This window comes from Agelaius phoeniceus, chromosome 18 (genome assembly GCF_051311805.1).
Source record: "Agelaius phoeniceus isolate bAgePho1 chromosome 18, bAgePho1.hap1, whole genome shotgun sequence".
Lineage (NCBI taxonomy): Eukaryota > Metazoa > Chordata > Aves > Passeriformes > Icteridae > Agelaius > Agelaius phoeniceus.
The window spans coordinates 669,722-683,881 of record NC_135282.1 but is presented as its reverse complement, the minus strand read 5'-3'; the positions used below and the strand labels follow the sequence as shown (position 1 = coordinate 683,881).

General features: G+C 45.1%; 1 protein-coding gene and 1 long non-coding RNA gene across 2 annotated transcripts in view; both read left to right on the top strand.

The window, feature by feature from the left end:
- The window catches only part of LOC143695442 (uncharacterized), a 69,658-nt gene that overhangs the window by 20,041 nt on the left and 35,457 nt on the right, over positions 1-14,160 (top strand). The gene's annotated exons all lie outside the window — the stretch shown is intronic.
- Positions 4,715-7,632, top strand: FZD10 (frizzled class receptor 10). Its single transcript, XM_054645769.2, has one exon. It carries the CDS (start codon positions 4,804-4,806, stop codon positions 6,550-6,552), a length of 1,749 nt encoding a protein of 582 aa, XP_054501744.1. The 5' UTR covers positions 4,715-4,803; the 3' UTR covers positions 6,553-7,632.

Sequence of the window (14,160 nt, the reverse complement as noted above, 5' to 3'; positions counted from 1 at the left end):
TTTAGTTGGAGGGTGTCTGTCTGTGGTGTTGTTTTCTGGACTGTGGGAATAGAGGAGGGAAGCTGCCCCAGTGAATGGTTCCTCCTGAGCCAGAAGCAGTGGGGAGTCCCTTAGATGCCACTGATCCGAAGCCAGGCCATGAAAAGGGGATTAAAGAAATGTTCTGATTTGCAATTCACACTAATGCACCCCGTCGAACCTTTGGTAATATTTCAAACCACATTTCAAGGGAAGTGCCCTTAAAATAGCCAGCTAAATTGTATTAGAGCAATACTATACAACCCACTCATCCATTTATGATTTGTTTTTGTTTTTAATTCTTTTAACTCGTGGTGGTGGTGGCTTTCTAAGGCAATTAAAACTTTTGTGCTTTGTGCAGATTCGCACTTGCATGGGAATATTTCTCAGTGTGCCTGTCCTATTAGGCAGACGTGTTTACTTAAATTTTGGAGGAAAACTGCTACAAAGAATCTGTAGCTAGGAAAAAATAAACCCATTTGGTTTAGAAAATAAACATTTCTCTGCATGCCATTTAATTTTATTAATATCTAGTGGAAATTCAGTAAGAAATGCAGGCTTATAACATTGCTGGAATAGCTATCAGCTTTCTTTTCATGTGTGTGATCCTTTTCTTTCACAGTTGTTATCTGTATGGCTAACATTTTTTAAAATATATGTTTTAATACCTTTGGTTTTAATATATAAATAGAACTCATTACTGGAATAAAATGTGTGAGTTAAAAAGCAAATGAATGTATAAAAATATAGATGAGAATAGCATTATTGAATAGGATTAACATTAAACTGATCTCTCTTTTTTGTGTAATAAAATGGCTGGTCAGAAATATTAAACTTGAAAATCAGTTATAGCTGCAGACTTCTTAAATATTGGATTGCCAATATCAGTGCACGTTCCGTCATGACACACCATTGTTCTTTGTAAGTAATTGAGACTATTTCACTAACAATCTTTAATGTACTAATTAACTCTTCAACTCCCCGAGCTGCTCATTTCATTTCTCTTTTCTGCTGAAGTGTCAGAACATTTTCTTTCAAATGGATTATTTGGGTCTTCTTTAATCCCATTTCAGAAAACCTTGCCTGGCTCTGTAATTTCCAATGACTCTAACATGGATTGGATGGATGCAACTTTGATTTTCACCATCAGCCATATCAAAGTGTTTTATTCCACTGCCACTGTAATAGATTATCCAGCATGAAACTTTGCCATTGCAGGGACCAGGGCTTTTTATTTTCCTGGCTCGTTTATGGTTTGCTTTACCTACAAAATATTTAGTTATGGTTTGAATTATCACATGCCTTATTAAATATTCAAGTTTTTAAATCTTTTCCTTACGGGACAGAAGAAGAGCTGGACTTTAAGATAGAGATTATTCCTCTGCACATTTTTGGGAGGTGGGGAGATGGATAGCTAGAGGGAGAAATGCATCCTTCCTGTGAGTTGGCACATTATTTGAAATCATGTTTAATTATAAAGTTTCATTAAAAATCTTTTGCTTAAAATTTTAGAAGCCTAATAAGATTTCCATTAATTTAAACATATCACTATTCCCACAACGGCCCAAATGCTTTCTTTTTCCTCTTTCATCCATGGTTAAATATGTAAATAAAATGTCTAAAGTCATTCTTCAAAGAAGACAAAAGAAAAAAGAGCTGAGGGAAAAGACAGCCATAAAATTCCTCCCAATTCTCCATAACATTTGCCAGAGGGGGGCCAACTCCTAGCCAGGGCCTAGCAGCAGGGGTGCCTGGCTGCTCCATAGAATCACACATCTCAAATCCCACACACAGGAGAAAAAAATAAAATAAAATATCTTTTCAGCTGGAGCCTTCAAAAGGTTCTTTTCATTTATTAGTTACAGAGGTATCTTCCAGTTGCTGATTTCTCAGCGCTCTCATTTTTCTCTAATAATGTTCTGTTTGTTACTCTCACTGACTCAGCCTCGTTGAATGGCTGATACATGTAGATAGTCCTTAAAAATATAGAAAGTAAAATAAATGATCTAAAGCAGGATGCACTGGCTAAAGCAATGGCTAGAGAAACAAGGCTGATTTAAATTGGCACATGAAAGATCAATTAAGGGAGACACAACTACAAAGGTTGGAGGTTCCCCCCTTCTTTTTTCTCACTTTCATTTGTGTTTCTTTTCTCCCTCTTAGGAGAAAAAGGTTGCTATCAGTGTTACAGAAGAAAAAAGGCCATGTTTTATATCATGTGTTTTTTCTAGATTACTTTAATGTCAGTGCTGATAGAATATGCTCTACAAAAATACTTGCTGGAAAAAAAAAAAAAGAAAGAAAAACAAGCTCCCAAACAATCCAGTTGGATAAAACAAACATTGAATATGTGCCTGTTATGCATTATTTAAATTCTACTTTTTTATTATTATTTAAATTCTACTTTTTAAAGCAGAATTTACTTGTCCCTTGAAAAAGCTTTCCCCACACATCCCTGCTACCCCCAGCTGAGCTCTCTAGAAGAGGAATCAGGATGAATACAAATACTAAGAAAACAGGCTTAGATTAATGAAGAATGGAAATGCCCCAGCACACCCTCTCTCTCTCTCACACAGACACACTAAAATAAATAAAGCTCTTTTTCTGCTCATAGCCCTGCCTGCTTTTGAAGCATTCCCCGAGGAATCTGCGAGTGTCCGAGGAAAGGTCGGTCCCTCAGAGCGGTACTTTATAAACCTCATCTCCCCGGTGCCCTGAAAAGCCACGGAAAGGGCCTCGCTTCTCAAGGCACATTTTTATGATGGCTTTTAGTCCTTGGCAAGAGCTGGCCACGTCTTCGGGGCTTTCAGAGACAAACATTAGCCCCGGTTTGTTGTCCTTGCTTGGATCCATTTCACCCTTATCACAAGTGAGGAAGCCAAGGGTTTCCTTTCTAGAGCTGCTGGGGTATTAACTCTGACCCTGCGGGATTTGGGAGTTTCCAGGAGAATCCGTGTTCTTTTCGATAAGAAACAGGCACTGATGGAGAGGAGCCCGGTTTGTGTGGGTGAGCATGAATGAAATGAAAGAGAGATTTCCCTCCTTCATTAATATGTTCGCTAAAAGCGAGCTCAAAGGGGGCAGGGGGGCGGGGAAGGGGGAGCTGAGCAGAGCTAATCTTTGACTTCTGCTCGCTGTGCTCCTTTCCGTCTGTAAAACTGCGAGCTGGAGTTTGGCTGGGGATTTAACTTCCTCCTTCTCTACCTCGGAGAGACCAATAAGCAAAATAAATCTCAAAGCTTAACTTTAAAAGTAAACGCAACTCACTTTAGAACGATTCCCGTCTCCAAAAATCTGAAAGTATCTTTTCTATAGTGGATGAAGTAACTTCCCCAAGGGTATGTCTCCTGTCCTTTTAGCATTTCTTATTTAAGGAAAGGGGGAAAAAGAAAAAAAAAAAGCAAGCTACTTTTCGAGTGATGCCATACTGTGATTAAAACCATAATCAGGTACTTTTCCAGCAATCCTGCCTGTCCTGTTCACTTAGGAATTCGAGACAAAGCACGACATTTGAAAAAAGCTGAGTCTCCAGGCTGAAAGCAACCATATTTTATGACCCTGGCAGCGAAGAGTTTATAGCACTCGCCATAAAATGCATCCTCCTCCCCACATCCTCCCTGCTAAAGCTTTGCCCCCCCTCCAATAAAGGCAGTCAAGGAGGCACCACCTTCAACCCTCTTATTAGGAGACACGAAGTCTGAAGCCTTCGCTCTCCCTGGCTTCCTACCTGAGCGAGGGAGGGCAGGCTGACGCCTTCTACAGAAAAGATCTTGTTAAACTTTCAACAGAGGGCAACGGGAGGGAAAGCAGAAAGCAAGGAAAGAGAGAAGGAGAGAGAAACAAATGGGGCTTTTTCTAATCTGTGCCGATCAAGGAGAACCTGTAGGGGTCCTTAAGGAGGTTTCAAGGCGTTCCGAGTGATTGGAAAGTAATCACCGTGTCAGCTTCACCTTTCTCATGCAAAGTGGATGTCGTATGCGAGGCGGATCCTGCACAGGTTTTTTTTCTTCTTCTTGGGTTTAGCTTTTTTTTTTTTTTTTTTACTTTATTTTCCCCTCGGATTGTGCCTCCCCCAAGCCCCAGCTGCCGCGGCCGCAGGAGCAGGCGAGGCGGGGGAGCGGAGCCGGCACAGACACCACGCACACTCCAGCCCCGCTCGGCACGGCGCGGCGGAGCCGACCTATTGCAAACCGGGAGCAGAGGGCGGCGAGCAGGGGGGGATTTCTCAGGCCCCCCTCTTCAATGGCTTAGATATTTCCTCCCCCTCCTCCTCCTTTATTCCGCGCTCGGATAAACCAATCTCCACCTCTCGGCAAGAGAGTGAGGAGCCGCGACCCGTCGGAGGAGCGGAGAATCCCCGGAGACAGCGGCGGCAGCAGAGCCGCCCGGGACATGTGCGCGGGGACGCGGTGATCGCCCGGCCGTGCCCGCACCGAGCTCCGCGGACACCGCTCGGCCGGGCGGCGGCGGCGGGCCGCAGGAAGGAGCGGAGCAAGGGAGGCGGGCGGGCGGATCGCGAAAGTGGAAGCCCGGCGAGCGGAAAGTTGCCGCGCTGCCCGCAGTAAGTTGGGCGCTTCTGCGGAGCGGGGGCGCTTTCCCTTCCGCCGGCCGCCGCCCGGGCGCTCCCCGCGGGGCCGCGGCGGCCCGGGCGATGCTGCCCCGCTCCGCCGGCGCCGCGGCCCCGCCGCGCTCGGGGCCGGTGCTGCGGCGGGCAGGGCCCGGCCGGCCGCTGCTCTGAGCCCCGCGGGCCCCGGCCCGCGCTCCGGCCGCCCCGCAGCCGCCACCATGGGGCCGGCGGCCGGCAGCACCGCGCTGCTGCTCTGCTGGCTCAGCGGCTGCTGCGCGGCCATCAGCTCCATGGACATCGAGCGGCCCGGCGACGGCCGCTGCCAGCCCATAGAGATCCCCATGTGCAAGGATATCGGCTACAACATGACGAGGATGCCCAACCTGATGGGGCACGAAAACCAAAGGGAAGCTGCCATTCAGCTGCACGAGTTTGCCCCCTTGGTGGAGTACGGGTGCCACAGCCATCTGAAATTCTTCCTGTGCTCCCTCTACGCCCCGATGTGCACGGAGCAGGTTTCCACCCCGATCCCAGCCTGCAGGGTGATGTGCGAGCAGGCGAGGCTGAAGTGCTCCCCGATCATGGAGCAGTTCAATTTTAAGTGGCCGGACTCCTTGGACTGCAGCAAGCTGCCCAAAAAGAACGACCCCAATTACCTGTGCATGGAAGCCCCCAACAACGGGTCGGATGAGCCGCCCAGGGGCTCCAGCATGCTGCCACCCATGTTTCGTCCCCAGCGGCCCAGCAGCGGCCACGATCTGCAGCAGCACAAGGACAGCCTGAGCAGAGCGTCCTGCGAAAACCCCGGCAAGTTCCACCATGTGGAAAAGAGCGCTTCCTGCGCGCCGCTCTGCACGCCGGGGGTTGATGTCTACTGGAGCCGGGATGACAAACAGTTTGCTGTCATTTGGATTGCCATCTGGTCCATTCTGTGCTTCTTCTCCAGCGCTTTCACTGTGCTCACTTTTCTCATCGATCCTCAGCGTTTCAAGTACCCCGAGAGGCCCATTATCTTCCTGTCCATGTGCTACTGCGTCTACTCGGTGGGGTACATCATCCGCCTCTTCTCAGGTGCTGAAAGCATTGCCTGTGACAGGGACAGCGGCCAGCTCTATGTCATCCAGGAGGGGCTGGAGAGCACCGGCTGCACCATCGTGTTCCTGGTTCTCTATTACTTTGGCATGGCCAGCTCCTTGTGGTGGGTGATCCTGACCCTGACTTGGTTTCTGGCGGCTGGGAAGAAGTGGGGGCACGAGGCAATCGAAGCCAACAGCAGCTACTTCCACCTGGCAGCCTGGGCCATCCCGGCTGTGAAGACCATCATGATCCTGGTGATGAGGAGGGTGGCTGGGGACGAGCTGACAGGGCTCTGCTATGTTGGCAGCATGGATGTGAACGCCTTGACGGGGTTTGTGCTCATTCCTTTGGCTTGTTATCTAATCATTGGCACTTCTTTTATTCTTTCTGGCTTCGTGGCCCTTTTTCATATCAGGAGGGTGATGAAAACAGGTGGAGAAAACACCGACAAGTTGGAGAAGCTTATGGTCAGGATTGGTGTCTTCTCAGTCTTGTATACAGTGCCTGCAACTTGCGTGATAGCTTGCTATTTTTATGAGAGACTGAACATGGATTACTGGAAAATTGTGGCAACTCAACAGAAATGCAAGATGAACAATCAGACTAAAAATTTAGACTGCATGATGAATAACTCTATCCCAGCAGTAGAAATTTTTATGGTCAAAATTTTTATGTTGTTAGTTGTGGGCATTACTAGTGGCATGTGGATCTGGACTTCCAAGACTCTTCAATCCTGGCAAAATGTTTGTAGTCGGAGATTGAAGAAGAGAAGTAGGAGAAAACCCGCAAGTGTTATTACGAGTAGTGGGATCTACAAAAAACCTCAACATCCACAGAAAACTCACCTTGCAAAATATGAATCAACATTACAGCCGCCCACCTGTGTGTGACCAGGCTTTAGAAAAGACTGTATCTCACCTCACAGACTTACAAATGTCCACAGTAGCAGTCAGAAATTTAAATATGAATGGTGCTTTTTTTGTCAGAACATTTTAATATCTCAAGGCACAAAAATGTATCATGCTGAATTCAGGACCTGGTGAAAAACTGAAGGTAAATGTACTCATGGAAAGGTTTTATGTGAAAGAAATATTGTGAATTAAAACAGTCCGTTCTGTTACTAATTTGTAGTTAAGAATCACATCCATCCCTCAGATTAAAAAAAAAACCAGCAACATAAAAACAAAGCCAAACACAACAACCAATACTTATTTAACTTCTTCATGTAGCTGGGCTGGATTTTCTCCAGCTCTCTGAGTAACAAGGTATAGCCAAGTTTTAGGGAGCAGTGCTTTGATTTTAGAAGTGCCCGAGTGAGCATTGTCCCTGCAGGGACAGGAGGAGGCCTATCCTGGGCGAGGATGCTCTCTGGGAAAACAACCTCCGTGCTAACTTTAAACCCTTCTCAGCTCCTCTCAGCCCACTGGGCTTCGAGTGCCTAAAAATAGGCTCGATCTATAATGCTCACCAATATTCTTTCACCAAAAGAGAAACTTCCTGCACCAGACACAAACTTTGTGAATAAGAATAATGTGCAATACATTTTTTTTTCTTACCATGACATGAAAAGAGAAACAAGTATTTTGCTGTACATAAAGACAACAAAAGAAATCTCTTAACAAAAGAACTAAGAGGTCTAGTCCTCAGAAACCCTTTAGTGTTACATTTTGTGGCTTTTTAATGGAAATCAAGCCAATGTTATACACGTTTGGACTGATTTGTGCAAAAAAAAAGGGGGGGATCAATTCAAAGAGACCCAAAGGGCTTATTGACTCTTTCTATTGTTAAACAAATTCTCACTATGAATAGATCAAGAAGCACTAGATTCTGCAAAGGGAAGCTTTGTATAGAGTGATGCTCTTTACTGTGCTGGGGGTGCACAGTTCTCTGCTGTATATATTTGTAATATACAATTATTTTTCATGCTCCACTATTTTATTAAAAATAAAATATGTTCTTTAGTTTGATAATTTTGTGTGTTCTAAACTTTCTCTGATGTGCTTTGCAGTTAATAAACTTGTTTCCTGGATCATTTGGTAAAAGCACACTTTGAATATAATAATTGTTGTTATACTTGCCTGCAAGTATAAATAGAGAGAACAGTAATTTACTCGAAAGGAATTGCAAGGTGGAATGAAATAAATGGATTTTGAAGGTGCATGTTTCTGTGAGCCTCTGCAACTGAGCAAACAGACTGGGCTTTAGTGCTGTAAAAAGCGGCAGCGTGTAGAGCAGGAGCGTGTTTACAAAGCGCTGAGATTACAGCAGTGATCCTCGCTTAGCAGCCCTTTAAGATTTGCATAGGCTGCGTTCAGCATGTTAAAGATCGCTGCCTCGCTTCACACAGCTGGAACACAACTCAGTCCCTACCCTGCAGGGATTGCCCCCTTTCCAACACCGCTCCAAGCATCGCCGTTTGTGGAAGGACTTAGGGGACACCGGGACTACAAACGCGGGATTTGAATGCTGCTTGAGGGCAGTTACCTGGTGAAGCTCAGACTGCGAATACATTTTCAAGAAGTTTTTAGTGGCGTGTGTTTCTGTGTGAGGCTGAAGTTTTCCCTGCGGTTTTCCGGGTGATGCCAGGCTGGGTGATCAGCTGGTGAAGCAGGGACAGAACCTCCCTTTCTCACCCAGCTGCTCCAGAAAAGATCCCTTTGTCAGGGATCTCATCCAGAGAGAACAGATCCTAATGGGAGAGTGGGGATCCTTGTGACAGTCATGTTGTGGCTGGGAATTTGCCCACAAAAGGTTCTTTAGTAGTGGTTTGGTTTTTCAACTTATCTGTGCAGTGTGACAGATAAATTCTTGCCTTTTTGTACTCATTTGAAGTGTTCCCAGCAGTGATGAGGAACTTGAGTGGCAGAAATGATCTTGCAGCTATTATCAATAATCTTCATGTCTAAAGTGCACATAGATAAAGCAGTTTTGATACAAAATTCATCTTTTGAGGAAGAGAAAAGATCTTTTTTCTCTTTTGTGCCACTGTTTGACACAGGGCTTTGAGATGGCCTGGAAGTTAATCCTGTCAGAGGACACTGCTGCAGCCAAAGTAGGACATTGCACTAAACAAATCCACTTGTGAAACTACTGAATTATTGCCTGTGCAGCTGTGTACGCTCCAGCTAGAGCAATGGCACTAGATCCTGAGAAATACAGTTTTGAAATCACCTGTGTGCTGCAGGAAGCCTTCAGGTGTGTGTCACCTGAGGGAATTCACACCTGACAAGGCCAGTGCTGGCTTCAGCAGGACAGGTTTGTTCAGGGAGCGTCCCAGGCTTCTCTCCAGCCTGCATCAGTCACTGCAATAAACACCTCACTCTTCTGTGGGCCACAGAATATTATTTGCTGTATTGTTGCTGATGAATTCCTACAGCCTGCTGTCAGGATTCTGAAGAGAAACAAGTGCAGATAGATGTTGAGCCGTGGCTGAGCTCCTGCTGCCATTCTGAGCTCGTTCAATTGTCAGCTTGGGCCCTTCATTGCCACCAGGGCAGAGCTGCACCTTTTCCTCTGAGAACGACAAATGGTGCTTGGCTGGAGGCATTGTGTAACAAATAGATCCTTGCTAAACTGCAAACCAAGTGTTCAGATTTTATTTATTCTTGCAGTTATTCAGGAGTTATTTAGGGAGGTTACTGGTAAGCAAATGAGATTCCTCAAGTACATAATGATGCTGATTCTTTACATCAGGACTAGTGCACTGTAAATGCAGCAGAATGTAATGATTGGCTTTGACGACATCTTAAGAATTAATTCATTCAGAAATTGCATTTCTTGCTGCCCCATAGCTCCTAACAGTCTTAACAGTTTAATACTGAAGTTGCTATTTAAGGAATTGGAAGCTTATTCCTGTTAAAGGAAAGTGATTTACTTATTTTCAAAACAATTAATTTAATACGGTTATTAATAATCAACACAAATTTGTATTCTTGTCTTAGAAGGCTGCATATTAGTTACATGATAATAATACTAAAAGTCATTAAGGCAACATCTCAAAAATATTAAACTTCTTTATTTTTCACAGTAATTTTATCTTTTAGTGAAATCGTGTTTGAATTTTTATTTGTTGAATTTTATAGGATTTTTCTCTACTGCCAAGGGCCAATAGGTATTTGCTTATCTCAGACTTTTAGGAAAAGTGTCTGCATGTGGTTATTTTAACAATCCAGTCTCTCCATGGGAAACTTGTTGAGGAAGAAATGTCCAGTGGCATTTATCAGATAAAAGTTATAAAAGAAATGCATTCTGTTGGTGTGTGCATACACCAATTCAAGAACCAGATGTTTGCCACGGGCTTGTGAGCAGGCAGAGGAAAGGCAGAAAGTTCCTTTTTCTGGCAAAGGTAGCTTGGTACAATAGTGTGATTTACTGGGGAGAGATTAATGAGGCAAGAGTATGAGATCAGCGGGGGAAAATGGGATTCAGGGCAAAACCCCACAAACTTCTAATTAAGATGGTAAAACTCTTGTTTCTCAGTGAAATGCTGATGCTTCTCATAACCAGAAAAACAATTAAGCTGAGCATTTGCAGGTTTAGACCTGACATGTTGGGACACTTGGAGCTGTAGAGCGCAGGCACCACGGCTGAGAGGATGTGAGGGGCTCAGCCCAGGAATGTTCAGATCCCTTATCAGGCTCTGCCCAAACAGCATTTCACGTGTCTGTTATTATGCAGCCATTATTCACATCTGGCTGTCATCCCTGGCTGCAGAGAGCAGGAGCAGCCGTGTCTGACACAGACCCTGCTCCCCAGCCCTGAGCACCCCTGCCTGCCAGGGGATGGCTCTGCACTGGTGGCACACTCCTGCTCAGGTGGCCTTGTGATGGCAGGTGGTCTCCAGCAACAGATGGACGAGCTCCAGTGGGTTTCAGTTTAAAACATTTTCACATTTCTTAAAAAAAAAATGGAAACGTTATCCTCGTGTAATGTTTTTAAGTATTGCAGACAGAGTAACCAAGTTATTAACAGTGACAGATGATAAATCAGGGCATCCTTTAAAAGGTGGGTGATGGTGATTATGTGGTCTTGGAGCTTGCTTTGATCAGAAGTGACAGCCCTGTAAGGTCTGTGCCACTCAATCCCCCCTGAAGGGAGATCAGCACCTGTTTGCACTTTGAGGCTCCCCTACCTCCCACTGCCTTCCAGCACTATTTCATCTTTTTTAACACACTTGATGTTGATTAGCTTTAAGCAAAGTCATTATTCATTTACAAAACACTCCCTGATGGAGCTGGCTCTGAACTGTACTTCAGTGGCAGTGTTTGTGCTGTAACAGGTCAGGAAGTATCAGCATCCCCATTTTCAGGAAGCCACAAGTTCCAATCAGTCTGAGTGCTAATATTAACCTGGTTTCCATGTTTTTTTGGTCCAGACAATGGTACATGCTGCCCTTGGATCTGTTCTGTGTCTGTTCTCTGGCCTGCTGTACCTTCACACGTTTATCCAGCAGAAACACAGGATCAGCTCAGCAAAACAAACAGGTCCTGCTTTGGCAGATCCCATTTCAGCAGTAAATACTGCTCAAACAGCTTTAAGTCCTGCTTGGGAAGTGGAATGGATATTTCCAGAAGCAGCACAAGAGGGCTTTGATTCACCAGGGGCTGTACAAACCCCAGAATGAGTGCCCATGGTCACTGCAGGCTGTGGAGCAGGATTTGGACGGGCAGATGTGAATTCCTGGGCAGGCAGCAGGGTGGGATCAGGCACTCCCAGGCTCTGAGAACTGAGATGTGGCTCCTGGGGCCAGCTCTGCCTTTCCTGTGGTGCAAAGCTGAAGCTTTGGGGAGCTGTACATCAAAGGCAGGACGGGGCAACCCTTGTGTGTGTTTGTAGGGCATTGTTTAAAGAGGAATTCCTTCAGTTTGTTGTCACTAGTTTTTTCCTTCCATTCTTCAAGATCTTCTCACAGATCTGCTCTGCTGAAGTCAATGGGTGTCCCGCTAAATTCAGTGTATGCTTTGAATCAAACTTCCTATCTCAGGGAAAGCATGAGCTACAGGAAAAGTCGTTATTTTGATTTTGTTTTTCCCACCTCAGAGCATCTTTTGAAAGTCCTGATGTGACATAAATTCATGATATAGGAAAAAGTATCAGTGAACAAAACAAATTCAGTTATATTTTCAAAATGTGCTGCTGTGTTAGAATGGACAAAGCCCAGTATGTTGCAAAAGCACCTGTCCCTTCAAAATGAAATTCAGAAATACTGGATGTCGATAATGTTGGAATGAAGGCTGTTGTATTTTTGTATTTTCTTTTAGCATATTTTGGCTTTTTGAGAACACATAGCTCTTGCAAGATGCTCAGTATTAATAAATCTGCATTTCCTGCTGGTGAGGCAGCTCCCCAGAGATTGTCCAGCCAGTTCCCATCCTCGCTCTGCCTGTGCCTGTCTCAGGGGCTCAGAGCTGCAGCAGGCACAGAGCTAACGAGGAGCTGGGTGTGCAGTGCCCCTCGCTCCTCCTCCCCTCCCTGAGCAGCACCTCCGTCCCCCTTCCCCTCTCCCCCGGTGCTGAGCAGGCTTTCATCATCTGCATGAGCCTGCTCCCCTTCCCCTCCTCTCAAGTGATGCCTCCCTCAGTCTCTAATCTGCCCACACACAGCTCTCTGTGCTACTGGCCAGGACCTGCCGCTGCTTTGAGCTTTTTTTGTTCCACACAAACGAAAAGAGATTTCAAAACTTGTGTTTTATCTTTCTTTTTTGGGTAAAGACTGTGGAAAGAAGCAGAGATTCAAAGTTCTGGGCTACCAAAGGTGCTGATGAACACAGGAGACTGTCAAGAAGAGACTGCCAGTTCTGAGCAGGTGCCTTAAACTTGAAAATACTCTTTTGTGGAACAGAGGCATTGTTTGCTTCTGTCTTGTATATTTGTTATTTTATAGCTTCTTTATCTGAGACTAATGTCTGTGTGAAGTAAAAACAGGAAAGGGACAAAGAGCATTGACCAGTTGATAAAACAGGGGGAAAACAAGCCCCACCTTTGACTCCAAAGCTCTGAGCCTGAGGAGAGCCTTGTGTGCCTCAGAGTTGTTTTTTCCCAGCTGTACCCTGACAGGAGCATTGCAGCTGCCCTCAGCCTGGCTCCTCATCTCCTGAGCTGCTCCCAGCTCCAGCAGGGCTGCTCTGACAGCTGCATCACAACGAGAGCGATTGTGGCTCCCTGTGTTCTAGAACAAATTCCAGACCTGGCCCTGGTCACTGCAGTGGTTTGATAACATGAGAGTCGTGGCATTGACATCTGGACCTTTGACACTCTTTCGGTTATGCCATTTCTTCCTTCTAAGATTTTAGTGGTCAAAATATTTTTGTTTCATATTGACAACATTTTGTCTTGCAAATGAATTTTTAAAGGACAGATTTCTATTGGGGTTTAACACCTTTAATTACTGCAGGTGTTGGGGGCGGTTTTAATCATGTAATCTTTTTTTCTTTTTAAAATTACATTAAAGAACCTTATTCTTCAGGATCCTGATTTTAACAATGAGATATGACAGTTCCCTTAGACTTCTCATCCTTTTGCAACAATCTTAAAGCAGCCTTTTTTGTTTCTTCAATAAGCCTTTCTTGTTTGACATAAGACATGTTAGTAATATTTTTATAAGTTATTCATTGACAACTAGGAGAGAATAAAAACCAAGCTACATGTCTACATACACTTTTTCTTTTGGAATTAATGGATTCAATTTGAAACCAGCTAAAAAATGCTATTTAATCAAGTATAGGCATGGTGTATAGGCAAGTTTAAGGTCAGAACACTGCACCAAATAAATCTGAATTGTGGGATTTGGAAGATCAAGTATCACTCTAGATTGTTTTGTGCTCACAAATCCTTTTAGGTGCTTTTAGCCATTTCCCTGTTAGCAATTCTGCAGTTGAGTTGCAGGATGATGCAGCCCCATGAGCAGGGTGCAGTAGCACCATTGTGTGTCCTCACAGCAATTCCAGACAAGAAAGAGGTGCAGCCAGTTTATGGAACAGCCCTTGTGCTGAGGATTTGGGGTTTTCATTCCCAGCTCAGGGATTTTTGGGAGCTCTCTGAAACGTGGCTTGCTCTTTCCCCTGTCTCTTTTACATCTTTATGTGAAGCCATCCAGAGCTGAGCTCTGCATTCCAGGGGCCATGGAGCAGACCAGCAGATCAGTCACAAGCCAAGAATCACCCAGTTGGTTTCATTAGGAAGGGTGTTTCAGCTGGCCTTCAGCTGACTTTCAGCTTAGCTACTCTGGAGCAGCTCTTGAGATGTTGAAATCTTCACTGAAACACACGAATAGGAATTCCCAAGGGCAGTGAGTGCCCCCCATCAGCCAGGGACGGTGCAAACTGTGCTGCTCGGAATTGGGGAGGTCTCTGACCAAACACAGGCTCCTGTGCTGCAGCTCTTGTGCTGTAGGGAGCAGTTGTGTGCTGAGATAGGAACATCAAGAGTGCACCAAATTTTATGTTTCTTTTCACACTCTGTAATAGCTCTTCAAGGACCTCCTTTGCATATCTAACAAGG

Excerpts from the sequence above, each read along its gene's own strand:
- FZD10 (XM_054645769.2), top strand. The coding sequence starts at position 4,804 with ATGGGGCCGGCGGCCGGCAGCACCGCGCTGCTGCTCTGCTGGCTCAGC.